The sequence below is a fragment of the Schistocerca cancellata genome, chromosome 6 (assembly GCF_023864275.1).
Source record: "Schistocerca cancellata isolate TAMUIC-IGC-003103 chromosome 6, iqSchCanc2.1, whole genome shotgun sequence".
In the NCBI taxonomy this organism is placed as follows: domain Eukaryota; kingdom Metazoa; phylum Arthropoda; class Insecta; order Orthoptera; family Acrididae; genus Schistocerca; species Schistocerca cancellata.
The window spans coordinates 210,265,541-210,283,830 of NC_064631.1; the positions used below are offsets into that span (position 1 = coordinate 210,265,541).

The following is an 18,290-nucleotide window of genomic DNA, read 5'->3' on the forward strand; positions in this document are numbered from 1 at the left end:
GAATTATTTCGATGTCTTTCTTTAATTCAGGTTGAATTATGGAAAGACATCGAAGTTATTCTGAGACGGGCTGGGAATCCCAAACCTCGATAAGTACTGAAGAATGGGTCGCACTGCGCGGCATCTCCCATACAGATTCCTAAACTTCTCTCAATAAACCGAAGTCGACCATTCATCTTACCTACACCGTCATTAAGTGCTCGTTACACTTCATATCGCTTTACAACGTTACACCTATATGTTTATTCGACGTGACTGTGCGAAGCAGCGCAAATTGACACTGTGTTCTAACATTATGGGTTTCTTGTTCCCGTTCACCTCTATTAACTTCCGCAATTCACAGAGTAATAGTGTTAGACTCTTCCGCTGAGCAAAACGTTGCCCAGATATCTCACCCTACGGAAACCTGTGGTTGTGGGTCGCCTAGAAAGATGCGCGTCACCACTCACCACGTACTATGACTGATGAACTGTGTCATGGCCTTGAAGCAACATGGAATGACAGGTCCGCACCTCTCATCCAGGCTCGGTTCGATTCTAGAGCCAGCTGGTTTACAGCCGTTGTTGCCGCCAGATGAGGTAGCTCTGTGTACTAAATTTTGCAGCCTATATACGCTCAGTTCCCGTAAGAACTCAATCACATATACGGAAGATAGCACAGAGAAGGCCGAAATACTGAATTCGTCTTCCGAAGTTGTTTCACCGCGGAAGATCGTAGCACTGTCCCTCCTTTCAGTCGTCGTACGAACGTCGAAATGCCAGATATTGAGATAACCGATCGCGGAACTGAAAAGCAGCTACACTCGCTTAGTAGTGAAAAAGGCATCAGGACCAGATGAGATACCTGAAAGATTCTATAAAGATTATGCGAAAGAATTTGCTCCCCTTCTGGCAGTAATTTATCGTAGATCGCTTGAGCAACGAAAGGTACCTAACGACTGGAAAAACGACGTCATTCCCGTTTTTAAGAAAGGCCCTAAGACAGATCCACACAAGTATACACCTATATCATTGACGTCAATCTGTTGTAGAATTATGGAACATGTTTTATGCTCAAGAATTATGACGTTTTTGGAAAATGAACATCTCCTCTATAAAAATCAATATGGATTCCGCAAACAGAGATCCTGCGAAACTCAGCTCGCTCTGTTCTTGCACATGAGATCCACAGCGCAGTGACAATGGCGTTCAGGTTGATGCCGTGTTCCTTGATTTTGGAATAAAAACAGCGCATTGCCGTTTAACGAAAAAAATACGAGCTTATGGAGTATCGGAGAAGACTTTCGATTGGATTCAAGAATTTGTTGCAGATAGTCCTCAACAGGTCGCTCTTAATGGAACTAAATCGATAAATGTAAAGGTAATATCCGGAATACGACAGGGAAGTGTGATAGGATCGTTGCAGTTTACAATATATATAAATATATATAAATAAATTAAATGATCAAGTAGAAAGCGTCGGATAATCTTCAACGCTATTTGCAGATGATGCAGTTGTCTATACCAAAGTAGCAACTCCAGAACATAGTAAGAATTTGCAGAACGGCCTGCAGAGAATTGATGAATGCTGCAGGCTCTGGCAGTTGACCCTGAACGTAAATATATGTAACACATTGCGCATTCATAGGAAGAGATATCCTCTAACGTACAGCTACACTATTGATGACAAACAGCTGGAGACAGCGTCTGCCGTAAAATACCTAAGCGTAACTATCAAGAGCGACCTTAAGTGGAATGACCACATAAAACAGATAGTGGGAAAAACGGACACCAGACTACGTTGCATCAGCAGAATCTTAAAAGAATGTAACTCGTCCACGAAAGAAGTGGCTTATAAGACTCTTGTTCGCCCGACTCTTGGGTATTGTTCATCTATGTGGGATCTCTATCAGGTAGGACTGATAGAGACAGAAGATCCAACTAAGAGCGGCGCGTTTCGTCACGGGATCGTTTAGCTGGCGAGGGAGGATTACGGAGATGCTAAACAAATTCCACTGGCAGACGTTACAAAAGTGCCGTTGTGCATCACGGAGAGATTTACTATTGAAACTTCGGGAAAGCACTTTTCAGGAGAAGTCGGACAACATATTACTTCTCCCCCACATACATCTCGCGTGTTGACCACAAGGAGAAAATTCGAGAAATTAGTGCCAATACAGACAATGGTACCGAAAGCACCCTCCGCCACACACCATCAGGTGGCTTACAGAGTATGATGTAGATGTATGTGTAGATGTAGGTGTTTCCAGTCTATTGTATACATACAATGAAAAAAGCACTCCGTCTTCAGGCCACGAGTGGCCTACCGGGACCATCCGACCGCCGTGTCATCCTCAGAGGAGGATGCGGATAGGAGGGGCATGTGGTCAGCACACCGGTCTCCCGGTCGTTATGATGCTATTCTTGACCGAATCCGCCGCTATTCGGTCGAGTAGCTCCTCAATTGGCATCACGAGGCTGAGTGCACCCCGAAAAATGGCAACAGCGCATGGCAGCTGGATGGTCACCCATCCAAGTGCCGGCCACGCCCAACAGCGCTTAACTTCGGTGATCTCACGGGAACCGGTGTACCCACTGCGGCAAGGCCGTTGCCTATACATACAATGAGTAAAGTTTTATCATTTATTATGCATCTTGGCGTTGCAGTTATAATGGCCAGCAGAATATTTCTTGCACGTTTACATGATGGGACAGATTTTTCAAATTGCACTTGACACTTTCTTAATAATAATTAACGAAGTGGTAGTTTCCACCTTTCACTGCTGTTCAGCTCCCATTATCTCAGATGCAAGGCGCGATGTCTTAATGGCACACTTGGCAGGCGTATCGCGGTCAGTACCTTGTACGGCTGGTCCACCTGAGCGGAGACGAGACAGGTCCAGACCAGCACCACAGCGAGGACTGCCCAGCGCCCCATGCCCACGTCTCGCAGCCCACTCCAGCTGCGGCCACCGGCTAAGCTGAGGCCTCCCGCAGGGTCTGACAGCCGCTACCCAGCCTCCTTCATTTATATGGCCGCCGTGCGTCATGAGCCTCGAGATAAGAGAGACCTCCGTCCGAACTTGAAGCTCGGGCGGCAGAACGCAGAGTGCTTTGTGGTAGCGGGAGACGCACCGGATAGAGATACAGTCGCGACCGGAAGCGGATCCGGTGGCTATTTGTGCGGCGTCCAACACGGTATTCATTCCGGCTTTAAACGCTTCGTGACGATGGGCGATAAACGTTGTGAACGGCACGTTGTTGTGGCACACCACGTTTGGCCGTCCCCTTTCTGCTGCAGAGGTAAATTACATAGTTACGCAGGCCACTACGAACTAATCTCGATTGCTACAACCCACTATGTGCTCGGTTACAAAGTCGTGACGTTTCGTCCCTGATACGAGTTAAGGATTTTGAGTGATGAAACTTCCTGGCAGATTAAAACTGTGTGCCCGACCGAGACTCGAACTCGGGACCTTTGCCTTTCGCGGGCAAGCGCTCTACCAACTGAGCTACCGAAGCACGACTCACGCCCGGTACTCACAGCTTTACTTCTGCCAGTACCTCGTCTCCTACCTTCCAAACTTTACAGAAGCTCTCCTGCGAACCTTGCAGAACTAGCACTCCTGAAAGAAAGGATATTGCGGAGACATGGCTTAGCCACAGCCTGGGGGATGTTTCCAGAATGAGAATTTCACTCTGCAGCGGAGTGTGCGCTGATATGAAACTTCCTGGCAGATTAAAACTGTGTGCCCGACCGAGACTCGAACTCGGGACCATTGCCTTTCGCGGGCAAGCGCTCTACCAACTGAGCTACCGAAGCACGACTCACGCCCGGTACTCACAGCTTTACTTCTGCCAGTACCTCGTCTCCTACCTTCCAAACTTTACAGAAGCTCTCCTGCGAACCTTGCAGAACTAGCACTCCTGAAAGAAAGGATATTGCGGAGACATGGCTTAGCCACAGCCTGGGGGATGTTTCCAGAATGAGAATTTCACTCTGCAGCGGAGTGTGCGCTGATATGAAACTTCCTGGCAGATTAAAACTGAGTGCCCGACCGAGACTCGAACTCGGGACCTTTGCCTTTCGCGGGCAAGCGCTCTACCAACTGAGCTACCGAAGCACGACTCACGCCCGGTACTCACAGCTTTACTTCTGCCAGTACCTCGTCTCCTACCTTCCAAACTTTACAGAAGCTCTCCTGCGAACCTTGCAGAACTAGCACTCCTGAAAGAAAGGATATTGCGGAGACATGGCTTAGCCACAGCCTGGGGGATGTTTCCAGAATGAGAGTTCGAGTCTCGGTCGGGCACACAGTTTTAATCTGCCAGGAAGTTTCATATCAGCGCACACTCCGCTGCAGAGTGAAATTCTCATTCTGGATTTTGAGTGATGTTTAACGTTCCCCTACCACCAGAGATTGACCGCCTCCGTAGCTGAGTAGTCAGTGCAAATGGCTGCCATGCGAGAGACCAGGAAGCGATTTCCGGATCTGCCAGTGATTTCAATCAGTTTTCCTTGTTGGGAGAAGTGGTATGGGACACTCTCAGCCTTGTGATAGAAGCTTTTATTAGTGAAGGAAATGAATTCGCACAATAATTCGGTGATCACTGTGCATTTTTGCTTGTAAGCTAGTCTATATCGTTTACAAATTTTCATCTAATACGACATATCAACTCGATGCTCCAACGTTTGCATAGGTTTTATTGAAACTGGCCCTGAAATTTGTTTTGCAAGTTCTGAGTCTTGATCTGATGGTAAATATACAGGAAACTACGTAACGAACGAAAATATATCAAGCGATTCAGACGACCTTACCCTCGTGTCTTGAGGATTCTCCTACCAGATTTGATTACAGCGTATCATCCTGTGCTGGATGCGAACCTGAAGGCACTGGGACGCGTGAAGTAAGACAAAGGAACTCGTTTTTTATTTGCCTGGAATCCATTAACGCTCTACAGACATTTCAACAATTGCACCCAGCAGAAAAAGTTGTATGGACCATACAAAATACTACACTTCTCTTGTCGCAACGGCACGCGAAGGTGACACCAGAGCTCACGGAGGGGAAATGAACAGGCTGACATAACAGAGGAGGATGGGGGAGGGGTGACATAAATGAATTATGTTTCTTTAGGCTCCGAACTCGTTATTGAGCCAGATGGACCAGCGTCAATGTCCAGAAGAGTGGCTGCAAGTGTGGGTGAAAGAGCTGCGTGTTCTGTACGTCCGTGGAGTTCTGCAATGTGAAGTCTTACCCGTATATTGCACTGTCCTCTGAAACATGACTTTTTTTCTCTGGCGAAAATACCGATCCTACTAAAACTACAAATAGACAAACGTGTGGAACATTGGGACTAAATGCCCCCGCAAGACCCTTGTCTGTCCCATCCTTACCTTTGCCAATGTAGTACTCAAAGTGCCCTCTCGCCTTCAGCACTTGCATTTACAAAAGATATAGGAGAGGTGTAGTTGTTTTGAGTCCGTATCCCAACACACTACAGCCCCCACACACTTGAGAACCCAGCCCTGTTGCCGCACCCCTATCAACATGTCTCACCTTCACTCCAACTCAAAGCACTTGATATCCTTTCCAAGCGGAATTTCAGTTCTTTTGCCTTCCAAACATGAACTCACCTTTGAGACCGACCCCTCCTTCCAACTGTACCCTAACCTATTCAACCAGTCACCAAATGAAAGCTCCGACCAAACCATTCCTGTCCCTGCTGGCATTCCACTCCTATCCTAACAGCCACATCCCAACTACCGATTCGCCGGCCGAAGTGGCCGAGCGGTTCTGGCGCTACAGTCCGGAACCGCGCGACCGCTACGGTCGCAGGTTCGAATCCTGCCTCGGGCATGGATGTGCGTGATGTCCTTAGGTTAGTTAGGTTTAAGTGGTTCTAAGTTCTAGGGGACTGATGACTTCAGAAGTTAAGTCCCATAGTGCTCAGAGCCACTTGAACCAACTACCGATTCCTTCCCACATAGACATCCCTCATCCTTGTCCATTCAACATCCTCTCCAATACCTCCCACATTCTTATCCACACTCACAGCATGAGCCCACAACACTTCATTCTTACTACGACTACAAATGTGCTACAATCGTCATCATAAACTTAATCAGAATTTTAACATTGTAAATTTTTATATTTTAATTAGAAATTTTTTGAAGAATCAAAGAGTAAAGATGAGCGACACCACAGTTGACATCCCAGCGCGGGATTGGAGGAAAGGGGAGGGGGGGGGGCAAAGAACTGGACAAAAATATAATGACATCAAAAATACGACACATTATCATGCCTAATACGGTGTAGAAAACCCGTTGCCCTTCAAAACAACTTCCAATCGTCTCTAAATGAATAAATACATACCATGTATGGTTTTCTAGTGAATCTTAAACCATGATTCCTGAAGAATATTGGCAAGTTCAGGTAACGTTGTCGGCGCTCCCTTCTCTCCAAGGTACACCACGAAGGCTCAATAATATTGATACCTGGTGACTGGTGAATACCATTTGTTCTCCGAATACTACGATGGTATGTAAGTTGGTGAAAACGAATTGGGAATGGTTTCGAGAAAATGTTGTAGTGGAATTTATGTGGAACAATGAATGGGTAGCCACTTGGATTTCTTGTACTATATGGGATATTCAAAGGGTTGAAAATTTTATACAAAGCAGATGAGATATTCGGATATAAAGAGTTGTCGTGGAGCAGTGCCATTACAGTGAGAGTAAATTTGGTTTTACTTATAAGGATACGTTGTATGGGATTGATCACATTTTGAAGGAGATAGATAATGTTATTGTTTTTGTGGGGCACGTGGGTTGGTTTCTAAATTTTGATCAGGTGCAGATTATCTATGAGGTAATTCTGGCAGCAGTATGAATAGGTTTGGTGTTGGGAATGTTCTTCTTTTTACTGCAGTGGAAAATGAGGACGATATGGGTGACTGGAGGATGATGGGATTTCCGAGGAAATACGCACAAGGAGTGTAGTGCCAGAAATGTTATGGATTCGGAGAGCTTTTCTGACAGAGGTGTTGGGGTTTGAATTCAGTTCTCGGTCAACTAGCTCTGTCGTGATCTCTGGGCGAACACCTTCGATCAAGACAGTGAGAGTAGGAAGGGAATTAATGTTTTCTGGGACGTGATGGTGCGAGAGAGAGCTAGGACACGTGGTGACCAAACGTTATGGCAGAGAGTTTGCCCAGTAGGTAGGAGTGGAATTCAGGGTTTGTGGATTTTATAATCATGGAGTCTTTGCTGATAATGATTTGGGTCATTTCCAGGTTGGAGAGGTAATTTCGAAGGAGTAAGGAATTTTAGTACAGTTTGGAAGTGCGACATTCAGTTCTGCAGTGACTTTTGCAGCTCTCGTCCTCTTCAACGACTGTTCCTCAACACACGCTTTCGTTCGAGTTATAGCTTAGTGGATCATGTTCCTCTACTTTTCCCCTATGCAACACAAAATTCGATACGGGGCCTCTTGAAACCCCTAGCACTTAGGCTGACATTGGTTGGGAAAGCACCCATCATAAAAGCACCAACAACTTGCCCGCGTTCGAATCCACTTGGCTCCGGTATAATGTACCCACAATTACACAGAACACTGTTCTGACCATGTACAGAGAATTGTTCACAGGTGCAACTCACGATCAAATACGGCAGTGGAATATGCAGACATTGGTGACATCTGCATTTATGTTAAAGGACGCATTTGTCGCGATGTTTCCACATTTCTGTCCAACCCTTACACATACATACATAAAATCTCTTTTAATTTTTGGCTAAGATGGTGGATAAAATAAGTTAAAATATATAGTTCTATAAGCTCCCGACTCCTTGGAGATTATATGGGTTAATTAATGATTATTATGTTACATTCCTCTTGTTTTAGTTGACCGTGTATATCGAGACTTCGTTCATTGTTAAATGCAATGGTGTGGTACTAACTGATGGAGACGCATTAAGAACTGGTAACATTTAATTTCTTTCCTTTATCACACTGCACAAACATGAACACACTATTATTCAAACTGTGTGCCACTACTATTAAACATAGAGATAAATCCTTCGCTACGGAACCGCCTTTGGCTCACGCAGCCTACTCCTTCCATAGCCTCTCAACAACTGCTTCAGCTTGCGACTCTCTGCGCCACTGGGCATTGTCGCCCTCCAAAGAACAACCACTTACAGATACTACACACCAGTACCCTCCCAGTTCGAACCCTGTGTACCGATTAACGGTACTGAGAGACTTTATCTACATAGTCAGGCGAATTCCAAAACTGCAAGTCGACTCCTAAATATTTCCGATTGGGATCCCATCTACCACACTCCCAGCCTAGTGGCATCTTGACTGGAAAGAAATAGACCGAATGTCAAACAGTTCCCTCTAGAAAATAAAAAATACGAAACAAGAACAGAAAAAAAATTAGGAATGAATCTCTTAATAATGGCATAAAGGCTGCAACCAGTCGTGTGAAAACAAACATTTTTTATGATACTGGAGCTTCAGATAGTAAAACTCATGACGACAAAAATGGTTCAAATGGTTCTGAGTACTATGGGACTTAACATCTGAGGTCATCAGTCCCCTAGGACTTAGAACTACTTAAACCTAACTAACCTACGGACATCACACACATCCATGCCCGTGGCAGGATTCGAACCTGCGACCGTAGCGGTCGTGCGGTTCCAGACTGAAGCGTCTAGAACCACTCGGCCACTGCGGCCGGCTCATGACGACATTTGCGGGTTACTTCGGACCACATTAAACATGGTGGAATTGTATGCCACGTCACTTCAGAAGCGGTCATTACGAACAGGTAACGTGTCGGTACAAGAGCGAGAAAACCGTGAGCTCTGCAGAGCGGACGAAGCCCAAGTATATTTCAAAATGATAACCAAGAGGAAAAGCACTGTTCATAGTTTGTAGGAAACGCTTAAGATGTTGATAGAACTATAGGTGGAGATAAACAACTCAGTCTGCAGGCGGTGTGTGGTGTAATGGGATCTTCTTTTTGTGACGCGGTTGCTGGTGCACACGACGATAAGGAGCGGCGCACGCTGTGGAAGGGATGGCGCCGCCTGACGGACATACCCCACCTGCGGGAATCAGCTGCCGGAAGCCACTGTAATAGCGATGCGATCTGATGCCCACACACCAATTTCCGAGAAACTTGTTGAATAGTACAGCAGTTCTATTACTTTGCTGGGAGTCGGGAACACATTGCGGCTGCTCTTTCCGCGGTAACGCCTCAGATATTGTCACACATCGTCTATGGGTCACGTGTTCTTTTCTGACACTGATTTCGACGCCCTGCCAACGATGTGTACCAACTCGTGCGGTAAGTCATCAGCCAAAGTAAAAACTTAAGCTTTGAGGGGTTAAGTTGTGATATTTCTGTTTCTATGTCAATCTCTATGCCCTTTAATTTGAAGTTATAAGAGGTTCCCCAAAGTAATGGGAGAGTGGAGCTCCAGTACAACTACGCACTCTCGTCTCAAGTATGATAAAAAAGCACTGCGTCTTCAGGCCACAAGTACCCATCGGGACCATCCGACCGCCGTCTCATCCTCAGTTGAGGATGCAGATAGGAGGGGCGTGTGGTCAGCACACCGCTCTCCCGGTTGTTATGATGGTTTTCTGTGACCGGAGCCGCTTCTATTCGGTCGAGTAGCTCCTCAATTGGCATCACGAGGCTGAGTGCACCCCGAAAAACGGCAACAGCGCATGGCGGCCTGGATGGTCACCCATCCAAGTGCCGGCCACGCCCAACAGCGCTTAACTTCGGTGATCTCACGGGAACCGGTGTATCCACTGCGGCAAGGCCGTTGCCTCTCAAATATGATGGCAAACCATTATTAGACATTAACACAATGAGCTATGTAGTTAATAAAGTGGAGGATGCAGATGGGAGGGGAGGCTCTGAGCACTATGCGACTAAACTTCTAAGGTCATCAGTCGCCTAGAACTTAGAACTAATTAAACCTAACTAACCTAAGGACATCACACACATCCATGCCCGAGGCAGGATTCGAACCTGCGACCGTAGCTGTCGCTCGCCTCCAGACTGTAGCGCCTAGAAGCGCACGGCCACTCCGGCCGGCTGGGAGGGGAGTGTGGTCAGCACACCGCTCTCCCGGTCGTTATGATGGTTTTCTGTGACCAGAGCCGCTTCTATTCGGTTGAGTAGCTCCTGAATTGGCATCACGAGGCTGAGTGCACCCCGAAAAACGGCAACAGCGCATGGCGGCCTGGATGGTCACCCATCCATGTGCCGGCCACGCCCAACAGCGCTTAACTTCGGTGATCTCACGGGAACCGGTGTATCCACTGCGGCAAGGCCGTTGCTTCTCAAATAGTATGGCAACACATTATTAGACATTAACACAATGAGCTATGTAGTTAATAAAGTGGAGCATGATATAGAAATAATTGTTTAAGGCTAATCTGACGTCACAGACTGATGGCCGTTAACACAGTAGACCGAGAACTTTGCGATTACAAGTAATGGGAGCACACATGAGCACTGCCAGTTAACAATGGAAGAATAGTCCTAAACAACAACACATTTAATTTGAGTTCCAAAACCGAAGACCAGGAGATGAAGCCGAGATTTACAGTGGTATTCGTAGGCTTGAGTGGCGAGATAGGAACATTCGATCCAGTTGAAGAATCGATCATCCCCATGTGTTGGCGATCTCTGGGATCGCGGACGAAGCAAGCGAACTTTCCTTCGCAAAGATACCGTTGTCGCCACTGCCTATGCTTCTTACCATATCGATACAGCGACTGCTTACTAGATGCCTGTCCTCTTTTACCGGCCAATGGAGGGAGAGTGCACGGGATGAAAATGGCACAAGCGACGTCAAGGGCACGAGAGGTTGGCACCCCTACAAGCAGCTCGGTGGCGGCGTGAGAGCCTCCGGGACTTGCTCTACCAGCAGAGATAGGGCTTCCATAGCTGGGGGCTGCGATCACACCTATACAGGCACCCCACAGTCTTTTGTCTGTATTGTCACATCGGACATGGCGTGGTGCCGGAATTTATTACCATACCTCACGTAGTGCCTTTCAAAGACGCTGCACGAGGTCACATGGTTGTTAGTATGGCACGCGAATAAGCCCCCCGTCCTCGACATACGCCAGTGTTATTCGTGTAATAGCTTAAGAATATGTGACCTGAGCATAGTCAGGATCATCAGCTGGAATTTGGATTCTTCTGTAGACAGTAGAGGTACACCCTGGTTGAAATTGAGTCTCTGGCTCATCGAGTCTTGAATGCTTAGTTCTGCTTACATACCAGTAGTTTTAGGCAGGAGCACCAAGCAACCAAAATGTGCATTAGTATTATTTTGTGTAGTGTCAGTTTCTGATGTTAGAGTGAATACAATCTCAGTGCACCACGAGGAATCTGACTAGCGTGGCCATAATATTTTCATAAATCTTGGAAGCACAGCATCTCTTGAATGATAGAGTCATGATCTGGATCCATCAGTAGATGAAACATGATGCCAGCGTTAACGCGTTCAAGCATTAGTAGACCTTATATTTGTAACTGCTCGCAAACTGCACCCATTCCTGTAATCTCTGCGTCATCTTATCTGATGGGTGCACTAGGAGCCCAAAAAAATAGTGGCTTTGTATCCGTCATCAGGTGGAGTTTACCAGTGTAAAAAATGTTTTTATTTTGTATTGTAAATAATAGCCAACACATCCTTTTCTCCGATTGTAATGGACGTTTGTCATTGACAGTGTTTTAGACGAATACGCAATAGTTGTTCTGAGCTATTTAACAACTTCTGTGATAGAACAGTGCCAGTCACCAGTTATGAAGTACCTGTCGTCAGGACAGTAAGGTGGTCAGGCAGGGAGCCGACATAAAAAATACGCTTAGCTTCAAGAAAACATTGTGATAAATTGTTGACCTCTGAAATTTGACGCCCCTTTTTACGATTGATCGAGGCCAACGGTATCTGCTCAAAATTCGGTAAAAATTTATCATAATGACAGATCTTCCTTAAGAATGAATGGCGATCCAAGTTTCTGTACGCCAGGGAGATTGTCAATTGCACAGACGTGTTCGTCCGCAGGCCTGAGATCATTTTGGCTCAGTACATAGCCAAGGAACTGAACACTTAAGGGAAAAGCTACACTTACTGAATTCGTATTTGAACCAACAACCACGATAGCTGAACTGATGAAGTGTTCTAACATTCTGCGTGGTGTCTGTTCGTTCTATATCGTGTCTCCCTACCACTTTCGCGCAACGACGCTCTGAGGGTGTTTTTTTAGGGAATTGACTAGTTTGAACCTGGGACCTGTTGCTGGTAAGGAGACGTCAGACCACACATGACATGTAGAGTTCAGAAGAGGTCAGTGAGACTAGCGATGAATTAACCAAATACTTAATGATTTCAGCGTCAGCTCCACTGCACTCCCTGTAAAAGAATCTTAATACTAACTAAATTTAGTGGAATGGGTTCAAGGCTTTCCTATTTTTAGTTAGCTGGTAAAGTAACGTCTAAAAAGCAGTTAAGTTTACCAATGGAAATTTTATTCTACTCGCAAAACATTGTTTATAAATTGCACTATTGATAAAAGGAAATGTTTTAATACAGGATGGTAAAAACCAACTGCGTTCAACAAAAATGTGAACGAATATTCCCTGAATGGGTTTCCAAGTTCTACAATGGATCGAAGGATGGCCTCTGCCATATCACATCTATAATCTAGGTTTTCACAAAAGAGAAAACTATCACAATGGTCTACAGTGACCCTCAATTATCTTTAATTACTTATCTAACTTGTCGTAAATTACAGTGGCTGATGTGGCTTCTCAATAACTATATAACATAAAAATCATCGCGTTTCAGATTTTTACTTCAAGTGGCAAACGTGAACACCATGAGCTTTAATTGACGATCGACACTAGTATTACGCAAAAAGGGGGTGTAACAGATGAGACTTCTGCAGTTCTGAATGAAGCTTTATGTGCTGTTATGCAGCATCACGTGCGTTCATTACATTGTCGGTGTTCGTCAGGGGGCGGCAGATAGCACAGCTGCGCTCACCTCGCCGTCTCGGAAGCAACTCTCCCCTAACTTCTCCTTACTACAATTTACCGAAGTTGGTTTAAAAAAAAACTATCTGGCAGTGTTTTCATCTGACCAATCAGGGTCTCAATGTTAACCTTAAGCTCCGCCTAAAAAAATTCTGTCCATCCAATGAGAAACGTTATACTTTTCGTGGTGGGACAATGTTTGCAAAGTTTGCAACATAACAGAGACGCCGACTCGGCGGAGCGAGGAAAAAACGGCCCGGCGAGAAGACGGCTTAGGCAAGCCAACACTGGCAAAAAAATATGTGTAAAATTCACACTACTGCTATTAAACAGCACGCTGATGCACGAAACTGAAGAAAACTTCCACAAAGTAAAATTGACATGCCCAAACAATTTATCAAATTGTTACTAAGAGGAGAACTTCAAAGCGACTAGTTATCAACAAATATTTCCATATCCTGCAAAGAGAACAACCAAGAAGCAAGTAAGAAGCAGAGAAAAAGCAGGAAGAAAAGAAGTTGAAGATTCGCAAGATTGAGGCCAAGAAAGAAGATGGGTGAAGAATTGACGACATACCTTCCCAAATCCCTATCCTATTGTAAACTAGTCGTCTGCGAAGTATTACAACGAAAAACGACCGCTTTCAGCGACACATAACGATGACTTTCACGCATTCAAAGCCAGTAAACCACGAGATTCTGCACACACAGCTCCATTCCATTATGGGACTTCCACAACAGCAACACACACTTGCAAAGCCAACAATGAACGACGAACGAAGCTGTACATCAAATACTTGCCCACATCGATCTCGCTCAAGTCTATCAGCTTTGTGCAAAAAAAAACATTAGCCAACCTCATGCTTAAACATTCATAGGATTGTGTGAATGTGTGAAATCAAATTATGTGATGTAGGAATTGTGCAAAAGAAACGTGTGAAAAACTAAATAAGTTAAGCACACCAGACAGTTAATAAACTACAAAATAAGTCATTGACTATGGACTTAAGTAAAAACTAGACTATCGATAAAAATAAGTCATTAGTTCCGAAATGGACAGTATATAAAGAACAAAAGTAAGGCATATTAAACACTAAAACTATATGCCACTTATTTTCTCCTCATAAAAATAAAAGAATAACTACATTTTACTTATTCTCTCCTTATAAAAACAAAGAATAAAAAATTATCTTGTTGGATGTTTTCCCTTTTTTTTAACATTTGTACCATTTGTTAAGATAATATCTCAATACTTGTGTATGTATATTTCTTTGTCAAAGCAATTCTTGGAAATAATTCTGATTTGTTAGTGTAACAATGTTGAAATGAGTGTCTAGAAACAAAAACATTTTACTCACACATGATATTTAGAAAATGTGTTAGGAATAGATTTTACTTAATTACTACATTTATAAAAAAAAAATATATTTCTAAGAAAATTGATGTGAAAGACTCCTCACTTTCGATAACAAACTTCTTAAAAAACAAACTTCACACTTAAATAAAGAAAAAAATAATTAAAAATTAATAACAGCATAAAAATATTCTTCTTTTGTCATTTTTGAGAATAATGTGGAAGAATATAAAAATATAGACTAGTAATACAAACTAGCATAGAACCAGAATAACGTGGCTGAACAGTAGGTAACTAAATTTAGATAAAGGAATAATTTTTGACTGACTTAGACAACGATTCAATCATTGCATAAATTCAGTGCAAAAATTAAGTTCGAAGGGTGATGATATGTAAGGTGTCAGGCAAATCCAACACCTTCCATGAAAACCCTGACATGATAAACAAATCCAGTAGTATGTCACATAGCTCCGATTAAATCGTGACATTAAATTAACCAAAGTAATACGAGTAACGAGTGAGCAAATGGAATACCACAGACTAATGCCTAAATGCATGTCATACCTTCCCACCGTGAGATAGACGCAGTTCCAAAGGGAGAAACGAGAACAGCAGCCGAGAGCAGAACCGTGTTAAGCTGGAAGGCCCTACGATAAGGGGCGGACACCCACGTTGCCAGCTAACCGCTAGGACCACCCCAGTCGCAAGTTTTAGCGTGAGACTTTTTCGCGTCTCTGTTACGTCAGGACCACCCTCCAGCCCATGTTAAAAGCTAGAGCCCTCCAGAAGAACAGTATAGATCTTACGATAACACAAAAAGGGCTACTCTAGCTGCAAGTTTTAGCGTGAGACTTTTTCGCGTCTGTTATGTCAGAACCACCCCCCAGCCCATGTTAAAAGATAGAGCCCTCCAGAAGAACAGTATAGATCTTACGATCTCGTCCTGAATGTCATTACGCAATGTTTGTACGTCCGCTTGTACCTTGACAATGTCTGTTCTCAATTGATTGTGACCTGTTTCCCATCACTTCTCGAGATACTTTTGCCTCGTCTTCAATATGACTTAGGTGTAACTGAATTTTTTTGTTTTGTTCTTTAATCTCACGCATTTGTCTCGTGGTTTCTGCAATTTGTTTCGTCGTTTCTGCAGTCTGAATTTTAATTTGGTTCGCAATTTCTTTATTTTGTCTTGTCATGGTTTCCGTGATTAATTGTAATAATTCTGCCAGATTGGTGGGTCCTATTGCGTTTTCTTCCGACGTCCTACGCTCTGTGTTTTCGCCCAAGTGTTGGTTTGCAACCGATTGCATTGAACTGTGCTGTGACAGGTTTCTGCTCACATTCCTTGTACTCTGTAGTGAGGGAGCTCTGATTACTTGTACTATGGGTTCTACGTATTCAAGACGCAAGTTAGAATCCTCATCGACTGTCTCTCTACTTTCCTGCACCTCTGTCGTATGCTGACTTACGTTTTCTATGCCTTGACGTACATTATGCTCGTTATGGTGCGTTGTATGTCCTATTTCTCACGATACTACTTCGTCTGTTGTACTATCCTATATTCTCTGTCCATTTTCATGCTGGGTCTCTACCTCAATTCGGACAAGGTCTCGATTTGCCATTGCTAATCTTTCCGAATCCCTTATTTTCTGTTTTAAAAGCAATTCACGCGCCCTACTTCGCGTCAACATGCGCTCATACGATCTCACGCGTTTTATAAACTTTTTGCACACACGACTTGACAATCAATTTACTTACTTGTCGGGTCAGAACCAACTTGTCAACGGTGTATCCGCCACCTGTGCGCTTGCGTTGGAGAGAAAACTTAATTCTAACAATATTACAATTCATAACTTAATTATGCTATTGTCTCTGCCAGAATGTCTCACTTTTATTTAATACTTTCTTACTATCTATCACTGCAGCTACTGTTTTCGACTATTTATAACGTTCAAAAAAAATTTTTTTTATTACGAAAATTTTTCAACAGGATATTTTTCTGACCTAGTTAGGCATGTGGTCGACCTTCAATCATGGTATTTTACAATCCTGGCAGGGTCGCCACTTTCTAACATTCTGCGTGGTGTCTGTTTGTTCTATATCGTGTCTCCCTACCACTTTCGCGCAACGACGCTCTGAGCGTGTTTTTTTTAGGGAATTGACTAGTTTGAACCTGGGACCTGTTGCTGGTAAGGAGACGCCAGACCACACATGACATGTAGAGTTCAGAAGAGTTCAGTGAGACTAGCGATGAATAACCAAATACTTAATGATTTCAGCGTCAACTCCACTGCACTCCCTGTAAAAGAATCTTAATACTAACTAAATTTAGTGGAAGGGGTTCAAGGCTTTCCTATTTTTAGTTAGCTGGTAAAGTAACGTCTAAAAAGCAGTTAAGTTTACCAATGGAAATTTTATTCTACTCACAAAACATTGTTTATAAATTGCACTATTGATAAAAGGAAATATTTTAATACTGCGTTCAACAAAAATGTGAACGAATATTCCCTGAATGGGTTTCCAAGTTCTACAATGGATCGAAGGATGGCCTCTGCCATATCACATCTATAATCTAGGTTTTCACAAAAGAGAAAACTATCAAAATGGTCTACAGTGACCCTCAATTATCTTTAATTACTTATCTAACTTGTCGTAAATTACAGTGGCTGATGTGGCTTCTCAATAACTATATAACATAAAAATCATCGCGTTTCAGATTTTTACTTCAAGTGGCAAATGTGAACACCATGAGCTTTAATTGACGATCGACACTAGTATTACGCAAAAAGGGGGTGTAACAGATGAGACTTCTGCAGTTCTGAGTGAAGCTTTATGTGCTGTTATGCAGCATCGCGTGCGTTCATTACATTGTCGGTGTTCGTCAGGGGGCGGCAGGCAGCACAGCTGCGCTCACCTCGCCGTCTCGGAAGCAACTCTCCCCTAACTTCTCCTTACTACAATTTACCGAAGTTGGTTTAAAAAAACTATCTGGCTTTGGTTTCATCTGACCAATCAGGGTCTCAATGTTAACCTTAAGCTCCGCCTACAAAAATTCTGTCTATCCAATGAGAAACGTTATACTTTTCGTGGTGGGACAATGTTTTTAAAGTTTGCAACGTAACAGAGACGCGAAAAAGTCTCGCGCTAAAACTTGCAGCTGGTGTGGTCCTTTTTGTGTTATCGTAAGATCTATACTGTTCTTCTGGAGGGCTCTATCTTTTAACATGGGCTGGGGGGGGGGGGTGGTCCTGACGTAACAGAGCACGTTAAAGTCTCACGCTAAAACTTGCGGTTTGGGTGGCCCTTTTTGTGTTATCGTAAGATCTATACTGTTCTTCTGGAGGGCTCTATCTTTTAACATTGGCTGGGGGGGTGTTCCTGACGTAACAGAGACGCGAAAAAGTCTCACGCTAAAACTTGCGACTGGGGTGGTCCTAGCGGTTAGCTGGCGACGTGGGTGTCCGTCCCTTATCGTAGGGCCTTCAGATTAACACGGTTCTGCTCTCGGCTTCTCGTTTCTCCCCTCGGAACTGTGTCTGTCTCATGGATGGAAGGTATGACATGCATTTAGGCATTCTTGTGTTAGTCTGTGGTATGCCATTTGCTCCCTCGTTACTCGTATTACTTTGGTTAATTTAATGTCACGATTTATTCGGAGCTATGTGACATACTACTTGATTTGCTTATCGTGTCAGGGTTTTCATGGAAGGTGTTGGAGTTGCCTGACACCTTACAGTGTTGCTCCCAAGTAGGTCTACTGAGTATAACGACCTCTAAAAAGCCTTTAGTTTGTACTACCTACTCTATAACCTGTTCAAAGTATTTTTAAAATTTTAACAGAACAGTCGCAACGCCAGAAGGTAATCAGTTATACTGATTACA

General features: G+C 44.0%; 1 protein-coding gene, 2 non-coding genes and 3 pseudogenes across 3 annotated transcripts in view; all 6 read right to left on the bottom strand.

Annotated features, from left to right (window-relative positions):
• LOC126191131 (uncharacterized) overlaps positions 1-2,970 on the bottom strand; it is a 43,081-nt gene extending 40,111 nt beyond the window's left edge. Inside the window, exon 1 of the mRNA XM_049931880.1 lies at positions 2,839-2,970. Within this exon, the coding sequence (XP_049787837.1) occupies positions 2,839-2,916 (78 nt within the window). The 5' untranslated portion in view covers positions 2,917-2,970. The remainder of the gene's footprint in view (positions 1-2,838) is intronic.
• Positions 2,476-2,592, bottom strand: LOC126089864 (5S ribosomal RNA; annotated as a pseudogene).
• Positions 2,971-3,426: 456 nt separating the features above from the next.
• Trnas-cga (transfer RNA serine (anticodon CGA)) lies at positions 3,427-3,501 on the bottom strand. The gene has a single exon. It is a non-coding gene; the product is annotated as a tRNA-Ser (tRNA).
• A 527-nt stretch (positions 3,502-4,028) lies between these two features.
• On the bottom strand, positions 4,029-4,103 carry Trnas-cga (transfer RNA serine (anticodon CGA)). Its single transcript has one exon. It is a non-coding gene; the product is annotated as a tRNA-Ser (tRNA).
• Positions 4,104-9,709: 5,606 nt separating this feature from the next.
• LOC126089593 (5S ribosomal RNA) lies at positions 9,710-9,827 on the bottom strand (annotated as a pseudogene).
• Positions 9,828-10,225: 398 nt separating this feature from the next.
• Positions 10,226-10,343, bottom strand: LOC126089950 (5S ribosomal RNA; annotated as a pseudogene).
• Between the last annotated feature and the right edge of the window lie 7,947 nt (positions 10,344-18,290).